The following is a 26,210-nucleotide window of genomic DNA, read 5'->3' as shown; positions in this document are numbered from 1 at the left end:
CAAATCCACTGACAAATACTGTTAGGCACTGACGTCTGCTCATACATACTGATACATTACAGTAGAAGGAAAATATGAAAATTAAAGTGAGCCGGTGCTCACTGGTATGCAGTACTGGCACTTTTACATTTTAATCTCTAAATTAAAAAGAAAAATACCTTTGAATTGTAAGTTGAAATGTCTTTGTTCCTTGATTTTTGGGTTGCTGGAAAAAATTGAGAAGATAATTCCTTACAATGGCTGATATTTCCTGATACATATGCCAACAAGATTTTTCCTGAGGGGAAATTCACTCTGTTCTCATACGCACAGATTTGAAATACACACACATGCACAAACAGGACCTATACATGGATTAAATGGAGGATGGCAGAGTGAGGGGGCTGCCCATGAACAATTTGGGGTCCTGTGTCTTGACTTGACCTTTTGTTTCTGATTTTCAGTTTCAGTGAGAAAAAAAAACCCTCCAGCTGAAACAGTTTGATCAGCCAGAACACATTTAGTTCCTTGACATGTAATTTATGACTCACTTTGTGGACGTATTGGAACAGAACATCTGTATAAGGTTGAGGACAATATAAACCCCTCTGAGATCACTTTAGATTGGTTGTGGTTGGGTGAAATGGACGACACGCACACTGCGGCCTGATTGGTTTAAATTTTGGCTCTCACTCTGCTGCTGCGTCTCTGTCTAGTTGCTGCCATGATGGATGGTTCCCGTTCACTGTAGCATGTGTTCAGGCCGAACTGTGCAAGACTTGATGCATGGCTTACAGTCTGTACAGAAGGAGGTGTGTGTGTGTGTGTGTGTGTGTGTGTGTGTGTGTGTGTGTGTGTGTGTGTGTGTGTGTGTGTGTGTAAACAGGGTTAAACCAGTGGTTGTCAGGCTGCCATGCTGAATCATCACCATATGGCTCACCTCTGATCAGGAACCCCATCTGGCTGCTGAAATTCTTTCTCCATCCATCCATCCATCCATCCATCCATCATTTCATCCCTCTTTTGCCCTCTCCTCATTTCACATCTCCCCAAAATCATTTCTCCCATTCCCTCTATTACTCTTGCCTTCTGTCATACCCACTGATATATATTTCTCACAAATGCTCTTTATCAAAGCATCCTTATCTTCCGTCATCTATTCCCCTCTCATATGTCTATCCTGCCTTTCATCCGTCTGCACACGCTGCCCTCCGCCTCTTCTCGTTCTGCTCCATCTCCTCTCTCAGAATGCAAACCTGTGAAATAACCTCACCTCAAGAAAAGAGGACGGCACATCCTTAAAGGAAATCATGATATCAAGAGCCCTTAAAGACTTTGTGCATGTAAAGAATCACCTGTTCAACAGAGACATCTTAGGAGTGTCTGTATCACCGTTACAAGTGGATCACCTTGACAGACTGTGTCACCTTCAGGAAAAACACTTTCATTGTAACACTTAACACACCTGTGATTTAAGTGAAAACTGTTCCCCTTAAAACAGATCCTGTGGCACCTTAAAGAACAGTTCCATCTTAAAGACTGTGTCATCTTAAAGAAAGTCTGTGTCACTGTAAAGAGCGACTTCAGTTCAGTGAGAGCAAATTAAACCCATCCATTGAAAAGATGGAAGAGAGATTGGAGAGGAGTTTTGCTCCTGCCAGCACAGACGAACACTAAAACAGCAAACAGTCTCTCTTGTTCCTCCTCTGTTTTCTTATATTTCTGTCCCTCTCTTCTCCCCTGTGTTTGTTACATGGCTCTTTGCTTCTGTTTTCTTCTCTTCTGTTGTAATTACTGTAGTTTGTCCTGGTTTGTCTCCACAGATCTCCTATTGTGACATTTTTTCCACATCAGAAGAGACCACTTGCCTTTTTGTGTCTTCTTTCTTTTTCTCTCTGTCTCTGAGACACACACACACACACACACACACACACACACACACACACACACACATAAATATCTCTCCTTTCCTCCTTTCTCTGTTACGTGTCTCTGTCTTTTGTGTAGTGTTGCTGTAATTCCAATACTTTGGGCAGTAACTACAAATGTATCTAATTAGTTTTCAAATAAATAACGTAATTACAATGAGCTAAATTTAAATGGACTCCTTACTCGTTACTTTTGTCTTGATCATAGCAGACAAACGCAGCCTGTCCCTGGATTTTTTTTTTTTTCCACCCATAGTAGTGAGGAGAGAGAGGCAGAGGAAGAAAATGTGGAAGGTTGACTATTGCACGCAATGTTTCCGTAAGTTATTTATAACTTAACATTATGCAGAACACCGCGGGACCCGGCGATCGACAACTTCATCACTAGTCACCTGACGGCAGCGCAATAAATGGCGTGAATTAATCACCCAGCGTTAAATTGTTGCTGCACACAATGGCTCACACTTAGGCATCTTGAACTTGTTCTCCTGGTATGTGGACATTATTTTTCCCTCCTACAGTGGTGAGGTGTAGTCTATGTGAAGGATTTGAATTACTGCTAAGGTTACAAAGAATAAACCTCAGTGTGTGAGAAGCTTTTATCGCTTTTATTTCATTAAGCCTATTGTGAGAAGAGAGAACTGTCAGACGTCTGAGAAACAGTGGTTACTTTACTTCGCTCTACCAAGAGTGTTAAAATCTGACTTCTGTTGCTTGATTTGAAGGCCTGTCAAGGCTGCAATAAATAGGCCTATTAAAACATGTCATGTTTTGTTTTTCCTCTATTACTTTCCATTGTAGTGATAATGGGTACGATCAAAGAAACATTTGACAGTTGTCTTGTAGCACACTGTTCCACACTGCACACTGTTATGTGCACCTTAAAGAGAACTTATGCACATATTCAAAAGAACCACAAAAGTTACGTTTCCAAGTAATTAATTACTTTCACATGCAGTAATTGGTAATTCAATTACCTTTGAAAGAAACAACTGTAACTACTTACTAGTTTTCAGTAACTGTGCAAACTGTTTTTCAGAAGTGACCATAAGCCTTTTTTAGTTCAGTGTCCTTCAACTTTCTGTCTCCTATTTCCCACTTTATTTCTCCTTCTTTCTCTCTATTTCTCTCCCTGCGTGAGTTTTTTAGGTTACAGATTGTATAATTTAGGTCATCTGCTGTGTGAATTGACCCTGAGCTCATGCATGGTCCGCTCTGCCCTATTAACACTAGCACCTCCAGGTCTGACCCCCTGGAGTAGTTGCAGTTGGCTTTATGAGGCAACACTGAGTAACAGCCCTTCACAGAAGCGGCAGCTCTGTCTGTCTGGATAACAGCGGAAACAAGACACTGATAGTTAGAAACCAGACGGCAGATTTATCTGCCTTCAGATAATTCACATTACAAACACTACTATTCTTATGAAAGCATGTTTTTTTCCCCTACATGCAGAATATTTTGGTTGCATTTTCTGCCTGTACTCAGCTTTATGAGTTTTTTTGTTTTTGTGACTTGTGTACCATAACTCTTAAACCTGACCTGATTTTGTTGAACAAATTTCAGAACAGAACAAGAAGTAGCAAAATTATACTTGATACTGCAGGTTAGAGGTAAACTTTGATAATGTAGAGCGGCTAAAGCTTTGTATTGATGCCATCCATCCATCCATTTTCATAACCGCTTATCCTCTTGAGGGTTGTGCGAGGGCTGGAGCCTATCCCAGCTGACATTGGGCGAGAGGCGAGTACACCCTGGACAGGTCACCAGACTATCACAGGGCTGACACATAGAGACAGACAACCATTCACGCTCACATTCACACCTACAAACAATTTAGAGTCACCAGTTAACCTGCATGTCTTTGGACTGTGGGAGGAAGCCGAAGTACCCGGTGAGAACCCATGCTGATGCAGGGAGAACACGCAAACTCCGCACAGAAGGGCTCCTTCCTTGGATCGAACCAGGAACCCTCTTGCTGTGAGGCAACAGTGCTAACCACCACACCACCGTGCCGCCCTTGTATTGATGCTCGTGTTATAACTTTATTGACATTAAAAGATTCATTTCAAGGAAAAGTTGGCGTATAGATTTAGTGAAGACATCAGGAGGCAGCTAGGCACTTCTGCTCAGATCATAATATGTGTTTTGTATGACTGAAATTAGCCCATTTTGAACACAGTTGCCTGCATAAAAAGCTTCAGTCCTTCAAGAAAACTATGTTTGCTGATTGCCTCCTTTCCACATGATGAAACAGTGGTTACCTCATAAGTTTAAGCCACCAACTTGGCTGCACTGCAGGGTAATCATAATCGGCGGACTCTGCGTTCGTAGATAAACCTGCATCACATATCAAATTACCTCCACATTTTGAAGTACCAATTTAAAATACTGATTAAACAATGCTGTGTTAAAACCTCTGGGAAAAATACTTGGCTGTTGTCACTATTTTAACTGATGCAGATTGTGACATTTTTGGCTTTTCAGTGGAACAATATGCAGGTAAATACAGTGTAGTGGTACGAACCCTTCAATGTTATGCCAGTTTACATCATCCAAGTCAATATCTCCCACTTATCCCCACTCCACACTTTACTTTTATGACGTACATAATGATTTTGCTGGATCACCTCTTATGATTGACACAGAAAAAGACACCATAACTGCTCTGAATTGGACTGTCATCATTTTGTTATCTTGTTTCTGCACTTTGGGTCATGATGCAAAATTGACTCTCTACATTCAAACAATAGAAAAGTGGATGATGTTATCTCAATAGCTGTGTCACTTCACCTTTCTCACTCAGTAAAAGAAATTACATATACTGTATATATATAAATAAGAAACACTGAGGCAGCAGAATGGCTCCAAACAAACTCCTCTCTCTCGTGGATCATTACAGAGCTTCGGATTTGAGCTTAATATGTGACAGACGTGGTACTTTACGAGAGTCGGTTTCTGAAATGATTTTATCAGCCTGTTTTGTGATAAGAGCTGTCACTGTCTTTTCCCATAGTTTGATTTAGAGCAGCAGTAATAGAATAGCAGACAAGATACAATGAGGTGTTTCTGTCTTGAGGACGTGTAGAGTAATATGGAAATATAGACTTCAGCACAGACTGTGGTATCGTCTGTAGAGTTTGTCCAGAGATTTTTCTGAGCATGTTTGCTTGCCTGTCACCTTCCTGTACAATGAAGCAATGCAACTGCAGTCTGTGCTGACCTCTTAACAGCTCTATCAACAGTTTACTGTATTGCTCATCACATTTTGTTAATAAAAACAGGTCCTAATCATGATAAAGAAAGTTAATATCAGAAAAAGGTAACTTAAAGCTTTTTTTCTGACATCAGTTGAATTTCCTTGAGATATGCAATTTTGTAGTTGGCCAAATGCGTCTCTGCACTGTTTGCAAAACTGTTAAATTTCTAAGTGATGATATCCAGTTCTTGAATATGCTTCATTTGAGGTGAGAAATAAATGATGCAGCTGCAGAATTATGCTTCATTTTATATCTGTACCACCTAGCTTAACTTAGTTTAGGCAGCAAGTCACATCATTATCACACGTTTTCCTGATTAGTCCAGTGTGTAGCAAAAAAGCTAATTATGAGATATAGTCTGGCATTGTGAGTTAAGTCATTTATTACTTTAATTGGACCATTTTGTCACAAAGTAATTTCAACAGCTTTATCAAATCTGTGTCAAAACTATGGCCTGTGTCAAAAGTATCAAAAATTGACATCTTAATATTAGAGGGAACAGTGAATAATTAGAGTAGAGTGAAACAGAAATGTTTAGTGAAGCGTGTTTTATTCTAAATGCAAAATTATGAAAAATAATGATACTGCTTTTTGAGTGTTTGTTACAATAATGACATGTCAGTTTTCTTACACCACCAAATCTGAGCTGTTGAAAAATATAATTATACAGAAAACGATTGAAGTAGACAAGCGAGTTTCGGCATTTGGCCAAGCAGTTGTTACTTTGTGCTCTGTAGCTGAAAAAACACATAGTAAACTAACCTTTACAAGAAAGTGCACGTATTATTTATACCACATAACGAAATATGAGCTGGGTTAGGCTTCAGCCGCTGCCCCCTGCTGAAATGTGCAAGATAGCCAGTTACATAGAGAAAACCTGAGGGATACGTAATAAAGCATTTTATCAGCTCTACAAGCTTGCTGTATTTCATTTCTTAATTCTGTTATTCAGTGCAGAATTAAACAAACACACTCAGTAACAAAGTGTATTTACTGTAACAAAGGTCAGTGATGACGACCTCAAAGTCCTTCGTCTCCACTGCCAAAGAGACAATACTATGAGAAAATAGAGTAACACTTTACTCGAAGGTATATATTTAAGGGTGACATGACACTGTCATAACTATGACATGACACTGTCATGTACATGTCATAAACGTTTATGACTGCTGTCATTAAGTGTCATTTGTTTTTTGTAATGACAAGTTGACATTGTTTGGGTTGTCTTGATTATGACAAGTTGACATTAATTAAAGTGACATTACCAGAAGTTGGCTTTGTCATGACAAGTTGATATTAAATTTGTTTGGAATGTTCTGGGATGTCCTTATAATGACAACTTGACATTAACATAAAGACATCTTCTGGTAATGTCATCCTGGTTAATGTCAAGTTGTCATAATAAGGACATCCCAAACAAATTTAATGTCAACTTGTCATGACAAAGACAACTTCTAGTAATGTCAAAGTGACATTACAACTTCTAGTAATGTCACTTTGATTAATGTCAACTTGTCATAATCAAGACAACCCAAATTATGTCAACTTGTCATTACAAAAACCAAATGACACTTAATGACAGCAGTCATAAACGTTTATGACATGTACATAATGTTCATGACAGGTTCATGGCAGTGTCACGTCACCCTTATGTAGATACCTTCAAGTAAAGTGTTACCGAAAATCGAAAAAGATGCCCCGTGGGAAGAATGGCCATGTAAAGTCTGTCCATTCTTGATTAAGAACTTTGTTTTCCCTGTCTTCTTTTCTCTATTTAGAACACGACATGTAAAATAACTTTTCTCTTACTCTTTTGTTTCTCTGACTATAGTCTCTCTCTCGCCTCTCCTGTGTGTATCTGCCTCACTGGAGTTGGAGTGCTTATCTTGATGAACAGATTTGATTGGCTAAGTAGCATCACGTGAGATGATTGAACACATGGAATTGGTCTGTGGTCTTCTAAACCAGTACGAATGTCACACAATGCATCGCTTAAATAGAAATACTCTAGAGAAATGTCATAATTCTCAGTAGTTTATTGGTTATAGGTTTGAGTCTAGATCATAGACGTCGGAACTAGGGGTGCTTTAAAAAAAATAAAGAATCTGAATTTAAACTCAATTTGTCTGACTTACATTTATCTCTTTCATATCATTAATGCATAGATATATGCTTTTGATGTGATATGCAGCCTGCCTGACTACATACAGTAGCCTTGGCATCCAGGATGTTGTGTCCATCCTGCAAACCTTGCAGCCCCAAACCCACTCCATGCTGTCGGAGGTGGAGAAGCTCATTAAGCTCTGTCTGGCCCTGCCCATATCTGTCACGGCATCCAAGCGCTCTTTCTCAGCCTTGTGCAGGCTGAAAACCTGGCTGTGAAACACCATGACGCAGGAGAGACTAACACATTTGGCCATTATGAACGCTCACAGTGACCTTATGGATGAAAGCCATGTCTCAACCCTGCTTAAAATCTTCATCAGTAGGTCAACTGAGAGAAGGTCCACTTTTGGAAATGCATGCAAGCCCTGAGTCAGGAGCGCAGACTTTTCATTTTTTTTCATTCAAGGTTACAAATAATGCTATGTTCCTTAAATGGCTTGATTTAGTTATCAAAGTTTCATTTTCTTAACAGTAAAGATGCCGTGTTCATCCATTCTAGTTCTCTTATAACTGCATGTTATTATAAAATAACTTCAAATCAAATCCTTAATCATTGATAAGTGTGCGTGCTTCCCCCGCCCCCCCCAACAAAAATCCCGCCCCCCCCTCAGATAATAGTTCCAACGTCCATGGTCTAGATAGGACAATGTCTGGGTCCAGATCCAAGGGATGGAGATGGATGACAGATAATTTTGCTAACAAGTGGGATGGCATTCCCTCTCGTCCCCTTTTAAACCACCTACTGATTCTAAATATGAATATCAGTGGAGGGATTCTCTCTTTGTTCGCCTTCTGATCTCTCATATCGATTGCTGCTTTCTCTTCTCAGTCACTCACACAGCAATCAAATCATCCATTCAATGAAACCCTCAATCACAAGATCCTCTTCATCTCTTCTCCACCTCCAACAACACAATAACTGTCCCATTAATCAGTGTCATTTAGTACATCTGATTTGCTTTTAAGTCTCTCATATTGATCTCACTGTCTCGCTCTCTCTCTTTCCCTCAAATAACTCCTCACAATAAATGTTTTGACAGGACAGATGTCCCCTATATTATGGGCTCCATAACTCTCTCTCTCTGGATGAAGTTATTTGTCATCCAAGCTGCAGACAAATAAACCCTCACATAAAATGGGCTGAAATATCAAAAATAAATTTGTCCATCATCTTCTGAACTGTCTCTGTTTCTCTCTTTGAAGTTGGAATTGTCTCTCCCCAAAGAATATCTAATACATTTTTAATGGCTGACTGTATTCGGCTCCTTCTCTCAGCAGACATACAAAGTTTCTCTCGCAGGACTTTGGGTGAACGAATCCCCAAATTTCGACCTGCTGGTGCTCATCTATCATTAATTATCTCTCGCTACGTTTCCTTCGCAGTTTCTCGGCATTGTCGCATATTTGGCTTCAGCTCTGGGTGCATGTATGCAGATATCCTGTAGTCCCTAATGAGATGAGAGAGGGTGACCTCGGTGTGCTCCTCTCTGTGGGATCCTGGGAGAAGTGAAATATTTAGACACAATGCGGAGGCTGCTGTGTTGTAGCTGTCATTTGGCTCGCGTTCCCTTGACACCAGGTCAGATTGTTAGAAAGAAGCAGACGTGCGGGTCAGATAACAAACAACAGACTGTCAGATCAGATAACTATAGATAGAAAAAGCAGAAAACAACATATCTGAAAAGAAAACAGATTAGCTGCTTAACAGAAGCAAACCTGCTTATTAAGGTACCATAATAACAGACTTCATACACTGAAAAAAAAAACACACACACACACTCACAAGTCAAAGAACTTAAAGAAAACAAGTGAAGTTTCATTTTATCTTGTCTCATTTCATGCATGATTTTTTTTCTTCCTTTTCTAATGCTGGATTCAGACTTTGCAAATTAAACAGCGGTGGTGTGTTTTACAGCATGTGTCCAATAACATTTGTGTCTTGTCTGCTTTATCCTCTCCTGCCTCCCCTTCCTTTTTTCCATCCTTTTCCATCCCGTTTTCTCTTCTCTCCTCTCTTTATACCCTCTTCATCTTTCTCCTTTTGCTTGACACTTTCCCTCCACGTCACCTTCATCCTCTCTATTCCTCCTCCTTTTTTCTACTCCTGCTTTACACCCCTTGTCATTCTTGTCATCTGACTTTCCCCTGATCTTCTTCTTATGTCCCCCCTCTGTCAAACCCTCATCCTCCCTTTCCTCTTTGGCCTCCTTGACTTTGTCGCCTCCTTCTTCCTCTTCACCTGCTCTTACCTCTTGCTACTTCTCCATCACTCCTCATTCTACTTCCTATCTGCTCTGTCATTTCCTCCTACTTCTCCTCCTCATCACCTCTTTCAGGTGGGACTTCAACCTCTGAACCCCGGCGTCTCACGTCCCTCGGCAGCCTGTTAGACGATCAGCACTGGCACCATTTAGCAGTGGAGCGGCGTGGCTCTCACCTCAACCTCACTGTGGACAAACACACAGAGAGGGTTCAAATCCCTGCAGAGTTCAGCCACTGGGACATCGAGCAGGTGGGAGGGAACGCACAGAAACACACCTACATAAACATGCTTTATGTGTATATAAAACCAAGTATATTTCATTTTTGCTATTTTTTGTGTGGTTTTGTCTCCATACAGCTGAGTGTAGGGGCAGTCCAGGACCTTGTCACCAAGAGGAACTTTCATGGCTGCCTGGAAAACCTGCTGTACAATGGCCTCAACCTGATAGAATTAGCTAAACGCAAAGACCACCAAGTTACTGTTGAGGTACGTACATTTTACCGTGGTGGTAACTAGCTAAACACACCCAGTTCCTCTTTGCTGACTTTGTTCTGACAAAATAAAAACAACAGGCTGTTTCAAGAATCTATTTGTATACTGTAGTCAAACTTTTCAAAAGTTAACTGTGTTGTGAATTTAGCCTGCTGGTAGCTACACGGTAATGCTAACTTGATTCATTTTGCTCAAAGGTTGAGTCCATCCACTTTCTTTCCCATGTTTTTTAAATGGAAAGTCCCACACAGCCATTTGCAAAAAGCACTAATGTAGGTTACAGCACTGATGCTCTCCTCTCCCTCACCCCCCACACATGCTGTTTGTTGACAGTGTAAGCATACTGAATCGGGTAAGTGTTAGCTTGGAAGATTTAATCTTGGAGGAGGAAGATGGTGCTATTTCATTATTATTAAACCTTTTTTAACCAGGTGAAGACACATTGAGATTCAGTGTAATACTGCATTTATACTGTATAATCACGTTAATAGATCCACAGTCTGTATTACCTACAGTAGATAGTGTTCAGCATACTACCAGTTTGATGCAGACAGGAGTACCAGGACACAGAAGCTAAGCAATGTTGCCTGTTGTTGTGGACCCAGCGATAGTTCGGTTCTGAAAGTTTCACAGTAACACACACTAACTAACCAATCAGAGGCAGCGGTGGACCAGCAAGTCCTTGTATTCTGAGAAGTAATTACTGTTTCTGTAAAAGGAGTCTGGTGGCTGTGGACTGGGGCAGCTGCAAAATGTATTTTGGCCTCCTGAAAACTGACCACCAAAATATTGGTATCTGTATAAGCGTATGCTATATGCAAATTATTTTAGTGCCTCACTTTGCCATAAGGCAGCCCTTTGTGACAAGGAACTGAAGCCATTATAGTGCCCTTTATAGAGCCACCAGACTCTGTTGTGTTATTGTGTGACTTTTCAGAATCGAACTACTGTGGCGTCCACAGCAGTACGTGGATTTGTATGTAGCAACATTACAACATCGTACAGAAACCTTCGTCATGTCACATGGGGAAAAGTCTTCAGAAGGGCTTGGGGAAAATAGCATTTTGAAACTAAAACATGCATACTGAGACCAAATTTTGAATTTTTCGATTTGAATACATGAGGAACACTAATTCAAAACTATGCTCCAAAGCTGACTGATAAAGAAAACTAATTAAAATAATTATAAAATAACAGAGTTGCCCTTTAACAGAGTGATAGTTTTATCTAATTAAATTACTATGTGTACTGTGAAATGGCTTACCGTAAGTAGCAAAATCACAGAGAATTATCAGCCAACTCTGCAGCTCTGTTGAGCTTTTTAGCTGTCTTTTAGCTCAGTGTTTTGGTTTAAAGGGATACTTCGCTGATTTTCAACTGTCTTGTATCAAAACAATCTGGGTAGTATGTGTATTTGAACTGTCTTACCAGTGCCAAGATATCCCTCTCCGCCCCCCCATGAAAGTCTCGCTGGCTCTCAGGCTGTTACTTGAACTACAAGTTGCACTTCCGTATGTTTGTATTGTCAACCCATGCTGCCACCACGGACACAAAGTAGAAGTATAGTATAGAGCATAGAAGCAGATCAAGAGACAGACCAGCTCCTCTCTCTCTCTCTCTCTTAAGCCCGGACCGCAATCCAATCAGATGGTAAAACTGAGCAGTGCTGATCGAATATATATCAAGATTGTGTCACTGTATGGCCTATTTCTCTAACAGTGTTTTTAGAAGCATATATTAGGGCCTTGTTTAGCTGTAATAGCGAGAGTTTGTGAACAGGAAGTGGGCACCATACTGTTTCCTGCATAGTAAAAACGAAGGCCAAAAACCTGAGATTAAGCAGTAAAACTAAGCAGCACAGATCAAATATAAACCAAGATTTTGTTATTGAGTTGCCTATTTCTCACCACAAACGTTTCCAGAAACATGTTTTAGCTTACTGTTTAACTGTAATACGAGATTGTTTCTTGCCAGCCGGCAGCCACTGTTTCAAATGGACTATTCGCATTACGTCACCCATCAGCGGGAGCATTTATTGGTCTGGTGCGATGCAGCACTTTCTGGTACTTGAAGGTTTTCTTCCTCTTAAGCAAAAGCATCCTTTTCCTCTGCTTTCTCTGGTCTTGTAGCACCAATTTCAAAAGTGTTTGTGGCATTCTACTGCATAGACATCCCAGTTTTATTAAAAGGCCATCATTCCAGCAGTGAAATACTTGTTTAATGGAGCGTACTGTTTCTGTTACTGTTCAGACTCAACACTCTCAAAAACCTAATTTCTAACTGTAGCCGACAACGGAAAAGCTCTGATAAACTAATTGTGCACCACCTGCCCAGCACCATACAGCGCACAGACAATGTTAGTAACTAGCTAGTGAAGAGAATGGAATATCTGGCAGATGTGGGTGGTGACTAAACCAGGGGCCAATATCCAATGACAAATGAATGTTAATGTTGCGTCATGTTTGCTAATAGGTAACTGTAATCTTTAGGTTTCTAAATAGGTAACTGTCTGCTAACACGATTTAATAAGACTCACTTTGTTCATATGCTTGTTTGGAATAAAAAGGTCCAAGTCTACATGACAACAATCAACACTGCATGTACTCATCATCTTCAGATATATAACTGTATTGATCAGTTAAAAAATTAGCAATTAGCTCAAAAGGGTGAATCCATGGAAAATACCAGCCTGCAAATCTTTTGTGGCACCACATAGAGCTGTCCTCTGTTCCTCCCATGTGATGATGACAGATCACGTTAATCATTTGGGGAAAGCTTTGATGTTCAGCTCCTCAAACTCTCTGAGCTCTGAGCTTTTATATCTCAGAGAGAATGCAGCATCAATAGCTGGAGCTGCACCACCTAGAATAAAATCTGCTAAATCTGGCCCTTCAAAGCTGATAGAAGATTCTGCTTGGTGTTATTTGTGACTTATTCATTACAAGAGGTGCTAACAAACACCATGAGGACACAAGTTCCCATCAAAGCTTGGCCGGTGCCAACCAATCCCTCATGTGCATAATGGATCAGGTTGTGTTTGTCTGCATGCAGGTGTCTTCATACATGTTAACATCTGCAGAGCACCACTGGGAAATCATCTGGACGATGCTGTTAATGAGCTGCTAGCTGGTTAGCGATGCTGACGAGGGCTTAACAAGGACAGTGAGTGATGAGTGGACAGAGGAGAGTAGGCGATGGGTAGACTTTCAGTAACACTTCTTTGTCTTATTCATTAGGATCTTTAGATGTTTGTACAATCACAATAAGTGGATCAAGCTCAGTGAAGAGCAGCTCTGAACCATTTCTAATAAACAGTCTCTCATTACAGTAAAGGACCAGAGAGCAGAGAAGTGAAGGTAAAAAAGGTTCAGAGATTCACATGCATGGCTGAAGATCTAATAGAGGCTATTAGTTGTGGTCCTTTTTAATACAGAGACCACTTTTGGCCATTCTTAAAGGTATGATAACAAAGTGAAGTGAAGCCTTAAATGATGTGCGTAAGTGTGTGAGAAGGATTTCGGGAGTGCATGTGTGATGGTGAATGGCTTTTGGCGGATTTTATAGCTTACTTTTTACTTTGTATTTTGCAGTGATGCCCGCATCCTCCACCATGTATGTCCATATATCACTTTAACAGCTCTACAAAGGGCTTTTAGATGTCATCTGTGTTTCCTGAGCATTATAAAGATAGCAGGCTGATATTCCCAGCAGAGAGCTGGGACTGTAATATATTACTACTGCAGCCTTAGCAAAGAACCTGGTGTCGTTACCACTACTCAAAACAATGGACCGCAACGAAAAAGTCCATATAGCACTGCTCACATACACACCCACCTCCCTCCATGCCTCTGAGCTGGGTGACATTGGGATTTTTCAGTTTGCATCATGGCTTTTATTCTCAAGGAGACTTGCTGATGAGATCACTGCGACAGAGGTCACATCGACACGCCCTCTGCAACTGATTAATATTCATGTTTTATGTTGTTTTATCTCTCTAGTAATCATTTTTTCTGTCCCGCCTCCTCTCTCTCCCCTCTGCATGTTTCTCTCTCAGGGCAATGTGACCTTTTCTTGTGCTGAGTCGGTGTCCGTCGCTGTGACGTTCCCAGGCCCCCAGAGCTTCCTCCAGTTGCCTGGGGCCATGCCGTCCTCGTCGGGGGGCTTGTCCGTGGGGTTCCAGTTCAGGACGTGGAACAAGGCGGGGCTTCTGCTCACCTTTATCCTGCCTCAGGAAGGGGGCGTGGCCTGGCTGTACCTGAGTGAGGCCAGACTCTGGCTTCAGATCCATAAAGCTGGCAGGACACTGCTGGAGCTCAGTGCAGGTCAGTTTAAATGTCAATCAAATCAGTTTCTAACCCTTCACCTTTTGTTACCAGTGCCTGAAAGTTATATTTTAGCCTCACCTATAACTAATGTAAGCCTTAGCTTCCTCACTGCTAAATTCTTACCATTGAAATAACACTGAAAATCTCACATTTTATTCTGTTTGTAAGCTTTGTAATACTACTAAAAAATGCTACATAAATGAAAATGCATATGATATAACTATGATCAATATAAATGTTGTTCCAGGTTCTGCTCTGAATGACGGTCAGTGGCACTCAGTTGAGTTGAACTCCAGACAAGGTCATCTGAGCATTGTTGTAGATGGAGAAGAAGGAGGTGTTGCTCATGCCAGTCATCCTGTCACCATAGGAAGTCAACTCTTCTTTGGTGGTAAGAGTGAAAGAAATAATCCCAGAGTCTGCTGTCAAACTGTGAAAGGTGCCAATCACTGAGCTGTTGCAGTGCACATTTCTTTAAAGATATACTTTGCAGGATTTTCCCAGAAGAACAATGTATAGACTCACACAGAAGTAATCCTTCTCAGTCATCGCTTATGAGCCGCTAGAAGTGTGTGTGCCAGGTGCCAGACAGTAAGCAGCAGATGATGCAAAAATAGCGAGGTGAAACGCCAAATCAATGTGAATCAGGGGTTGGCTTTTACTTTAACTTATGCTGTATTTCCAGTCACCAATAATCCTGCATAGTATACCTTAAACTTCACTGTACCGTACTTGCCCTTGATAGTACTTTGAATTAGTACTCAGTAGACATTCCAGCAGTAGAACATCTGGGTTGAGCACTGATCAGTATTCAAGAGTAGTTTTGCAACACATAATTAATGTCCCACTTAAAAGCATTTTACAGTAGGTCTGGGGTCATGAAGCTATATTTCAAATTTTAATTTAATTTTTCCCATTTTAAAGCATATTTACCTGAATGATTAATTTAATATTCGTCATTTATGGATTACTTTATTTCTGCTTCTTTCTTTTTTTTCTTTTTTTTTTTTGTCTGGATTTATCTTCATTTCCTTTTTCTTTTGATGTCTGCCAAGGCAATGCAACCCGTCTGAAGGTTTTCATGTTATTTATTTTTTTAATTTGTTTTTCAGCAGTACAGTACGTTAAAATTAAATTTAATTAAATTTTCTTTTCATATACAAAGAAGTTGCCACTTTTTATCACTATACTTAAAGCTGCAGTTGCAGTATAAACAGTAATAATGTAGACATTTTGTGGCCTTGTACATATATATATATATATATCTATATATATATATACAGTACAGGCCAAAAGTTTGGACACACCTTCTCATTCAATGCGTTTTCTTTATTTTCATGACTATTTACATTGTAGATTCTCACTGAAGGCATCAAAACTATGAATGAACACTTGTGGAGTTATGTACTTAACAAAAAAAGGTGAAATAACTGAAAACATGTTTTATATTCTAGTTTCTTCAAAATAGCCACCCTTTGCTCTGATTACTGCTTTGCACACTCTTGGCATTCTCTCCATGAGCTTCAAGAGGTAGTCACCTGAAATGGTTTCCACTTCACAGGTGTGCCTTATCAGGGTTAATTAGTGGAATTTCTTGCTTTATCAATGGGGTTGGGACCATCAGTTGTGTTGTGCAGAAGTCAGGTTAATACACAGCCGACAGCCCTATTGGACAACTGTTAAAATTCATATTATGGCAAGAACCAATCAGCTAACTAAAGAAAAACCAGTGGCCATCATTACTTTAAGAAATGAAGGTCAGTCAGTCCGGAAAATTGCAAAAACTTTAAATGTGTCCCCAAGTGGAGTCGCAAAAACCATCAAGCGCTACAATGAAACTGGCACACATGAGGACCGACCCAGGAAAGGAAGACCAAGAGTCACCTCTGCTTCTGAGGATAAGTTCATCCGAGTCACCAGCCTCAGAAATGGCAAGTTAACAGCAGCTCAGATCAGAGACCAGATGAATGCCACACAGAGTTCTAGCAGCAGACCCATCTCTAGAACAACTGTTAAGAGGAGACTGCGCAAATCAGGCCTTCATGGTCAAATAGCTGCTAGGAAACCACTGCTAAGGAGAGGCAACAAGCAGAAGAGATTTGTTTGGGCCAAGAAACACAAGGAATGGACATTAGACCAGTGGAAATCTGTGCTTTGGTTTGATGAGTCCAAATTTGAGATCTTTGGTTCCAACCGCCGTGTCTTTGTGAGACGCAGAAAAGGTGAACGGATGGATTCCACATGCCTGGTTCCCACTGTGAAGCATGGAGGAGGAGGTGTGATGGTGTGGGGGTGTTTTGCTGGTGACACTGTTGGGGATTTATTCAAAATTGAAGGCACACTGAACCAGCATGGCTACCACAGCATCCTGCAGCGACATGCCATCCCATCCGGTTTGCGTTTAGTTGGACGATCATTTATTTTTCAACAGGACAATGACCCCAAACACACCTCCAGGCTGTGTGAGGGCTATTTGACCAAGAAGGAGAGTGATGGAGTGCTGCGGCAGATGACCTGGCCTCCACAGTCACCGGACCTGAACCCAATCGAGATGGTTTGGGGTGAGCTGGACCGCAGAGTGAAGGCAAAGGGGCCAACAAGTGCTAAACACCTCTGGGAACTCCTTCAAGACTGTTGGAAAACCATTTCAGGTGACTACCTCTTGAAGCTCATGGAGAGAATGCCAAGAGTGTGCAAAGCAGTAATCAGAGCAAAGGGTGGCTATTTTGAAGAAACTAGAATATAAAACATGTTTTCAGTTATTTCACCTTTTTTTGTTAAGTACATAACTCCACATGTGTTCATTCATAGTTTTGATGCCTTCAGTGAGAATCTACAATGTAAATAGTCATGAAAATAAAGAAAACGCATTGAATGAGAAGGTGTGTCCAAACTTTTGGCCTGTACTGTATATATTTTAAATATTCATTTAAAGTTGTTGACATTAAATATTGTACTGTACAGTTGGTGTTGTCAGTACTCTCTTCTAAAGTTGTGAGCGCTGTGAGCCAAATTTAACTCATGGCTGTTTTATAATGAAAGTTATAAGCCTGCTTTATCTTCTCCTCTCTTGTCTCTTCTGTCATTTCTCTCTTTACTCTGTCCTTCCATCATTTATCTCTCCTTTTCTCTTCCTGTTTCCCTCCCTTGCCTCTTTCTCTCCAGTCTTTTTCCTTCCCTCTGTTTCCCTCTCCTCCACTGACATCCCCACTGTGTCCTTCTCTTAAATCCCATCACTTTTGTCCTCTCTTTGCTCAGCAGTATTGCAGTCCAGACATGTTCTTTGACTGCCTTAGGCTTTTTATCATCCCACACATGCACACTCGCACATTTACACTATCTCCTTTTCCACATTTAATGGTCTGCTGAGGAAAAAAATTCCCATTTTCATTTGATCAAGGCTTAGTTTCTGTTTGCATTATTCCAGCCACTTAAGAATACACAGATCATGGCTCAGCTTACCGTGTGGTAGAACACGTTTAGTAAACCGCAATATGTCTTACCCCTATAGAACACTGTACACAATGCACATTAACGTCTCCAGTAAATGAGTATTTTTTTCGCCATTTACTTAACTCACAGCGCATTTTAACTATCACAGTGAGTTGCTTTCAGCTCTGATTTTTCTTCCATTTGTGTGAATGTTACCCAAACACTATATTAGCTTCTCCTTTAAGCCCAATAATCTTTTATTTTATGTCACTGTATAGTCACTGTTTTTCTATTGACTTCTGCTTAAAGCCCATCTCTGTCTTTTTTCATTACTGCTGTCTTGTCAGCCTCCACACTGTTTTTGGCTTTACCTGCTCTCTTTGCTTTCCTGTCCAGGTTGTCCTGCTGAAGAGGACAGTCAGGAATGTAAAAATCCCTTCGACATCTTTCAGGGCTGTATGCGTCACCTCAGTGTGGAGAACCAGCCGGTGGACCTGATAATGGTGCAGCAAAGACTGCTGGGAAACTACAGCCACCTGCAGATCGACATGTGTGGCATCATCGACAGGTCAGATCCCCAAAAACCTGCCTAGCCCTGCCATGACTGAGAAACCAATGCAGATATGCTTACCAGTGTATTCCTTAGAAAAGCAGTCATGTGCAGCCATAAAACACACCAGATGTTGTCGCTGATCACCTCTCAGTATCTGCAGCATTGAGTTTTGACCCTTCAGGGAGTATGGTTGTGGTCTACCTGGGAGTATTCAGTATAAATAAATTGGCCCTGATTTGCATTGTTTTTCTGGTTCAAGGATTTTTCACCTCAACTGGGGGCAGTTACTGAGATATGTTTTTGTCTCTCTAGGTTTAAGGGTGTGTCAGGGTGAAAGGATACAAGCACTATAGCGTTCCAAACAGCCATCACCGCACCATACAGCACATTCAAATATATATTTAGTCTTTTAATGAGTTTTTCCACTGAAGAAGCCACGGCGCTCTTTCGCTTTTGTTGTGGACAGCACTGAATCCTGTTTTACACCTTCAGTGTTTTGTAATTTATGACAGTAGACAGTCTTTACATCCAGTGATAAGCTCTCTTCTACTAGGAGCTGTTTTGACTGGGTCAAGATGGGCTTCATGATGGGGTTTGCAGTGAAAATGGCCGCTGCTGCCATGTTTGGCACTTTTTCCTGTCTCAGGATTGGCATGCGCAGCAGAGAGCTGATGGGAAGAGTGGGGAAGACCATGATGCAGAATGGGGGGACATTCCGCAACTTCATGGCCATCGTTATGGGCATGCGCTGCTGAGGCGGATGAAGAACAAGATCCTCCTCCTCCTCCATACAATTATACAGCTATGGGGCCTTTTCCAGTAACTACAAGTAGAGCTTTCTGTTTGTTCGATGCTGTTGCGCTCTCACCAGCAGTCTAGTTTTGTCAATAAAAGCTCATTTTTTTGTGGTAACAGACATTTGTGACACGATCTCTGACCTGCGCCTTCTCCTACTGAATGTTCAGCACAGCCCATAAAGTGTGCCTTATGTATTTCATAAAGATTGTATTACATTTTTGCTCATTAATGAAAGACAGGAGTCAGAATGAGTTGATGGAAACAGAGCCCATATATTATTCATGACATTACACAAACTATAAGGTCTGCCTTTATAAGAAAAAAAAAAAACACTGGGAAATTGGAGTAAAACCTGCCTGATTCACTGAGGGGGAATTTTGAGAAATTACAGCCCAGTCCAAACCTGGCAAGTCCAATGACTAAACCACTTGACCATCCTTGACAAGCAATGTTCAGAAGATGGTTTTTGCACATAAATTTTCACCTATAATACCAGGAGTGAGGTTTGAACCCACGTGGGCATTTGCCCATTGGATCTTAAGTCCAACGCCTTAACCACTCGGCCATCCTGGTTCTACTCCCATAGCTTGTAAAGTTACAGAGAGACCACTGTCTGAAGTTGTTCTCTGTCTCTGTTGTATGATCCAACTTTATATGAGACACAACTACTGAGGAAGTGAAATGTAATTTTTCTTTTCTTTGACTTTTTGGCAGAGTCATTTATTTGCGAGGTGAAGTGGTGTGAAGTGTTGAATCCAAGAAAATAAGAAACAAATGCACACAAAGAATCGAAAGCGTGTGCTCACACTCGCAGTATTTCCATTAAGGAACAGAGAATTATTGTTCAGTGGAGACCTGAAGTGTGAAATAACCACTGACAGCCCTGTTTGTTTTATTTCCCCCGATATCTGACAGATCAAGATTTCTCAACAAAAAAAAAAACAACAGTTTTCCTCTCATGTGTTTCTCACTTAAATAATAAGTGTTGTTCTCACTTGTGTATCTGCCTTTTTGTCATGATTTGTCAGCTTTGTTTCAGTTAGCACCATGGTGATATCAGAAGTGTGAGACGCCATTGATAAAGCAGCATTCTCCTAATTTATTACTTTCCATTCTCTGAGGACTTTTCATTCTTACTCCAGCTGCCTTTTGCTAATGCTATGTAGATTTTATTAAGGCATCTATGAAAGGCCTTATGTTTTCTCTGTTGAGGTGCCCTAATAGCCTACAAGCACCAACAATGAGCCTGTCTTCCAATATTTCATTTCAGGTCTCTTGAAAATAATATTTTAGTTGGATATCATATGTGTCATACAGAATAAGATACACTGAAGAAAGTTAAAACATAATCTAAAGACTAAGCGTCTGCAGCCAGGCTAGGGACAGCATTGCTTTAACCTAAATATTTAAGCCAAATATTTTGTCATAAACCAAAGTATTAGACAGTTTATCATTTAGGCCCGATGTTGGTGCTAGATGAAAAGTCAGAGGATCACCAAAATTTACAATTCATCCTTTGGGGGATATGAATGTTTCTACAAAATTTAATGGCAATCCATCCAACAGTTGTTAAGATATTTCAGTGGGAACCAAAGTGGTGGACTAACTGAGAGATCACTAGACTTTGCAGGTATTTGGTCATAAACCAAAGAGTTAGTCAAAGTCAGTGGATCATCAAAGCTGATTAGCAGTTTACCCAGGGGGTGTCCATGGTGTCCTTGAGGAAAAGCTAGAGGATCACCAAAGTCAGTGGGATTCATTGTGTGGGGATCATGAATGTCTGTAGAAACATTTCATGGAAATCCATCCAACAGTTGTTGAAATGTTTCAGTCTGGACCAAAGTGATGGTTACACCTTCTGACAGTCATTGCAAGAGTCAAAACAGAAGACATTACGATAAAACATTGTAGGAAATACCACAATTTTCTCCTCCATATATGATGGAGAGATGCAGACAGACATGCAAAACAAGAGAGCAGCGATATCATTATTGTTCATAATAATTTCCATTTTCATCTCTGTCAGAGTAATTTATAGTCACCTTACATCAAGAGAGTAAGTCATGTGGAGCAGAACCAATTGCCTGATTTCTCAGTGTCACACTAAAAACAGTTAAAGACACACAGTCATTTACCTTTATATATTCAGTACATATGAATACAGCTACACACAACGGCCACATCCTCATCAGAGAAGGAGAATCTGCTCCAGTGGGTTTAATTAAATATCCTCTTGTTTCTACATTTATTGGATTATTATCCAGCAGAATTTAGTTCTCGCACAGATCTGCTTACTGGAACAGAACAAGAGAAAAATCATGGCTCCCACTGTGCTTTCCCTCATTGTTCCTCTGTTGATTAAATGTTGGGTCCATGGGATATAAAGTTCAAAGCAAAATGGAGTTACAGATCCTGCCTCCATACACCTCTCTTACCTCAGAGCGGGGTGTTACATCTGTGTTAGTGCGTCAGGACGAAGACGTAATAGCAGTGCAACCCCATGCAATGAGTACAACATAGAAGCAGTCATGCATTTAATAGATTTGACCCGTCAGTCTTGTTACGGGGCTTGAACTGAATCAACGCTCGGGTCTAATTTACTTCAGTTCTAACCCGAGTTCACATTGCAAGTAGCGTGGTCAAAAAGTCAACATAAGTCCATCGTTTTCCTGTAGAGGTGAACGACCTAGGAAATGAGTGTAACAACAACATTGACAGCCATTCAAAGCTCTCCAGTTTTGTACATGTTTCCTCTGAAAAAAGGGAAAAAAAAAAAACAGTGGATAGAAAGCTCAAAACGTATATGTACTTACTTTACTGTACTTCTTGGTAGAGTTAAGTCTGCAGGTGGGGCTAATCCTGGTTGGCGATTCATTAATTTTTTAACATGGGAGATGGACCCAGATGGACAAGTAGGGCAGGTTTACAAGGAGGATGCATTTTGGTCATTTTGCTAACTAAGGGGAAGGCGTCCCCCCTTAAATCACCTCCATCCATCCATTTTCAACCGCTTATCCGAAGCCAGATCGTGGGAGCAGGCAGTATTCCAGACGTCCCTTTTCCCAGCAACACTTTCCAGGTCCTTCTGGGGGACCCCAAGGCGTTCCCAGGTCAGACAAAATATGTAATCCCTCTAGCATGTTCTGGGTCTGCCCCGGGGCCTCCTACCAGTTGGACATTCCCGGAACACCTCTAACTGGGAGGACCCAGGAGGCATCCTGATCAGATGCCCGAACCACCTCAACTGACCCCTTTCTACATGAAGGGGCAGTGGCTCTACTTTGATCTCCCTTCAGATGTCCGAGCTCCTTACCCTATCTCTAACGCTGAGCCCAGCCTCCCTTCTGAGGAATCTCATTTTGGTCACTTGTATTGGCCACCTCATTCTTTTGGTCATTACCCAGAGCCATGACATGTTCTAAATGGCCCAGATATCACAGGGGATACCTAAACTTAAGACTGTTTGTCTTAAGCCAATAGCCTATAGCATTTGCTATACAGAAAACTGTTATCCAAATAGATGTAACCATTTGAAAGAAATCGCTTAACAGTATAAAAAAATACAGAAAATACATCACACTAGGGTTGGGTACCATTCACATTTGAACCAGTACTTGGAATTTGGTACCGGTACCCAACGGATCCTTTTTCAGTACTTTACTTTCTCTTTACCAACCAAGTTGTTGCTGAGTGTTAGCTAACACTGGTGACAATGCTAAGCTAATATCAACCAAGACAGTGACAAAAGCCCAATTATCTCCAACAACAATATATCTAACTAGCTAAATAATCAACAAAGATGTCGATGAAGTTGTTTATGCCTTACTTTGTTACTCTTAGTTTTGATGTCCATGGAGGGTTCAACTTCTTAGGCACTGGCTGCAGGCATGCTCATATAGTACAGCTGCTTCCAGGGACTTGGCTTTTAGCTTCTCAAACAATGTAGACTCTTAAGGTTTTAGGCACAGTTTGCATTTGACCATGTGCCTTGGCCAGCTTTGCATTTCACATTTGAAATATTGCAGCGAGTGTTGCCTGCGCAGAGTTATAAAAAGTGTATGCACACTTGCAACTGCTTTTAGCTCACTGTTGCCCTGACTCACTCTGACGTGAAGTGGCTGCAGAGGTGACATTGTCTCATTTTTTCTCTTTCTCTCTGTCTTCAAAGTTACTTTGTCACCCAGATGCACTCTCAGGTATAACTGATTTGACATGAATTTGTAATTGGTAGCACTGAGGTTATCCAGTCAGTAGTCATAAAAGTATGTTTTGTACGCAGCTCTACATTATACCGAAAATACCTGCCGAACAACACATCAACTTAAGCAGAGGCTCAGAGTATAACAATTTGATCAACCGAGCTGATTTTCATTGAAAATGTGGAATATCTATAGTTACAAGTGATTGGAGGAGCTGTAACTGTGCTTTTCCTCTTTTACATTGTGGTGTTACTGTCCGAGCAAGGAATATATTAGTAACAGGAGTGGGATTTAAACCCACAAGGACATCTGTTCATTGCATCTTGAATGCAACACCCTCTCAAGTCAGCGATCTTGGTGTATAATGAAATTGGTCATTGTTCGGACACAACCCACACCGACAATTCCCTCACAAATGACTTCTCACGGTTTTGCAAATAATGAGTCAATATTCGCAGGAACACCGAGGGTGTAAGGAGTGGAAAGATGGTATACCGCTGTGAAACGAAGGGGTTGGAGGTGCAGAATGTGTCATTGTGAATAAAATAGAATATATCTTCATTGTCCGCCATGGGTGGAAATTTGTCTTCAGCTCACCAAACACAAAAGACAACACTGTAAAAGCAGACAAATAGTTAGTAAAACAAACAAAAACAGTGTCTTTATAAAAATAATTTACACAAAACACATTGACACACAAGACCACACTTTTTGTCCCATCTCCCAACAGTCAATTTTGACTGACTTAGTTCTTTTCGTTTTACCAACACGTCAGCCCTGCTTGACAAGTTGCTGTATTGCTCCCTTAAGGACTTGATTCTGACATTTACAGTTGTCATCCTGGTTTTTTATTGCTGCTGTTCATTGCACTCATTTAATCCATGGTGATATGAGGGTTTTGGGACACATGTTCGCTACGAATATTAGCTCTGTATCTCACTTCCACTGAAGTTCAGACAAATCAGGCCTGTGATTACTGTCATCTGCTGCTGATATTAACATTGTTTTTCTGATCAATGACCTGTATCAGATGTAACATCATCAACCAAGTAGATTTGTTGTACAGTTTATATCACTCAGTATTGAAAGGAGCAATTTCAAATGAGAGACAAATATGTTACCAGGAGTGGGGTTCGAACCCACGTGGGCATTTGCCCATTGGATCTTAAGTCCAACGCCTTAACCACTCGGCCATCCTGGTACTTCTGTGCTTTCTTAAGTGCAGCTCATCAATCCATAGTCAGTGGTTCTGTGTTTGGCGAAAATAGATAAATAAATACCAGAAGTAGGATTTGTGTCAGTTACATTTTGAGTGCAGTACCTTAACCAATATTGTTAATAAGTTATTCATGGACACATTGAGGGCCTAAACTATACCTTATGCAAATGCACATCCGTTGTTACTTTAAGATACTCAAGTGCACCCCCTCAAGTGTTCACATCTATTGTAGACAAACTTAAAACCAGAGGAAAGTGTATTTGACCAAAGGTTTCCCAGCCAAACATTGCATTGTCATGAGATGATCAATGTTATTCACTTCACCTGTCAGTAGTTTTAATGATGTGGCTCATGGGTGTAAGCTGGTCTTATACAGACTCTGTTAAGTCTATTGTACTATCATTGCTCTTGTCAGTGCACTAGACTACTCATTTAAGCAAAACTGGGGAACTCATTACAGGCAGAAAGAGATCAGATGTCACTTCAGCCAGACTGAGTTTGATTACTGTACCTCAGCACTCATTACAGCCCTGAAACTCTGACACTCTCTCACACACACACACACACACACACACACACACACACACACACACACACACACTAAATGCATAAAATAAAAGAACTAGGCAGTGCTTTATCTGCAAGGCTCCGGCGTACTCTTAAATTAAAGCAGTGTAGAGATAAATGAAGGTAAAAATCACACCGTAGCAGGCAGACGGGCTGCTGAGTCAGCGCTTTTATCTAAATAAAAGGGGAGGCTGCAGATTCTGCACAGTCATCTGTTTTCTCCTCAATATTCCTGCCTGAGTTTGGGCAAACACACACTCACACATTGTCACATACATTTATATAAGTAAACACACTCTCTAAAACATGCATTTAGGAAAACAAAGACAGGGGGGAAAAGATACCACCAAGCTTCACAAACACCGGTGACGTAAAATTGTGTGTGTGTCTGTGTGTGTTTGTCTCAAACCTCCTGGAGGTGCCAGCCGGTCTTGCAACAGATGGAAAGCAACCAGTGTGAATAAAAACACTGTTACTCATCCTCTCCTGTTGTCCTCTTTCTGTCTATCTTTCTCTCAGCAGAATGAGGTCAGACGAAGTCTTTGTGTGTCTTGCGAGTGACACAGTAGAGCAGAGGCTGAGCTGTGTTATTTTAAAGCGTCAGTTTAACATTTAGCCATAGCTGTGTTTTCATGTGTGCATGTTTTGAGGTGTCAGTCTGAATGATTTGTAGCACAACCCCCCACTGTGGAGGTGAATGGAATTTGTTTTTGGATCTCACAAATCTACAGCAAAATGGTGTCAACGTTGGCGTTACACATGCACAGACCTCACCATCAAACACATATTCCCTGTGAAAACCATTGACAATGTGTTTTGTGGATCACCCAGAACTAATAGACAGACGTGTAAAAGTTGTATCATTAATAGTCCTGTTACAGATATGATACAAAACAGTGCACTGTCACATAAACTCAGTTGCTAGTTTGTTATACCTGTAGCTTAAGTCTTGTTGAGACAGTTTTTTATTTAGATGTAGATAGTGTTGTGGTGGTTAGCACTGTCGCCTTACAGCAAGAGGGTACCTGGTTC

The 26,210-nt window shown here is 40.8% G+C and overlaps 1 protein-coding gene and 2 non-coding genes across 3 annotated transcripts in view; 1 reads left to right on the top strand and 2 right to left on the bottom strand.

Annotated features, from left to right (window-relative positions):
* Positions 1–26,210, top strand: part of LOC117272198 (contactin-associated protein-like 4) — a 153,501-nt gene that overhangs the window by 70,757 nt on the left and 56,534 nt on the right. The window contains exons 6-10 of the mRNA XM_033650981.2: positions 9,667–9,842; positions 9,951–10,079; positions 14,140–14,407; positions 14,658–14,801; positions 18,239–18,410. Coding sequence (XP_033506872.2) covers positions 9,667–9,842; positions 9,951–10,079; positions 14,140–14,407; positions 14,658–14,801; positions 18,239–18,410 — 889 coding nt within the window. The remainder of the gene's footprint in view (positions 1–9,666; positions 9,843–9,950; positions 10,080–14,139; positions 14,408–14,657; positions 14,802–18,238; positions 18,411–26,210) is intronic.
* Positions 19,684–19,766, bottom strand: trnal-uaa (transfer RNA leucine (anticodon UAA)). The gene has a single exon. It is a non-coding gene; the product is annotated as a tRNA-Leu (tRNA).
* trnal-uaa (transfer RNA leucine (anticodon UAA)) lies at positions 24,511–24,593 on the bottom strand. The gene has a single exon. It is a non-coding gene; the product is annotated as a tRNA-Leu (tRNA).

Source organism: Epinephelus lanceolatus, chromosome 12 (genome assembly GCF_041903045.1).
Source record: "Epinephelus lanceolatus isolate andai-2023 chromosome 12, ASM4190304v1, whole genome shotgun sequence".
NCBI classification, from domain to species: Eukaryota; Metazoa; Chordata; class Actinopteri; order Perciformes; family Serranidae; genus Epinephelus; species Epinephelus lanceolatus.
This window is presented reverse-complemented; position numbering and strand designations above follow the sequence as displayed.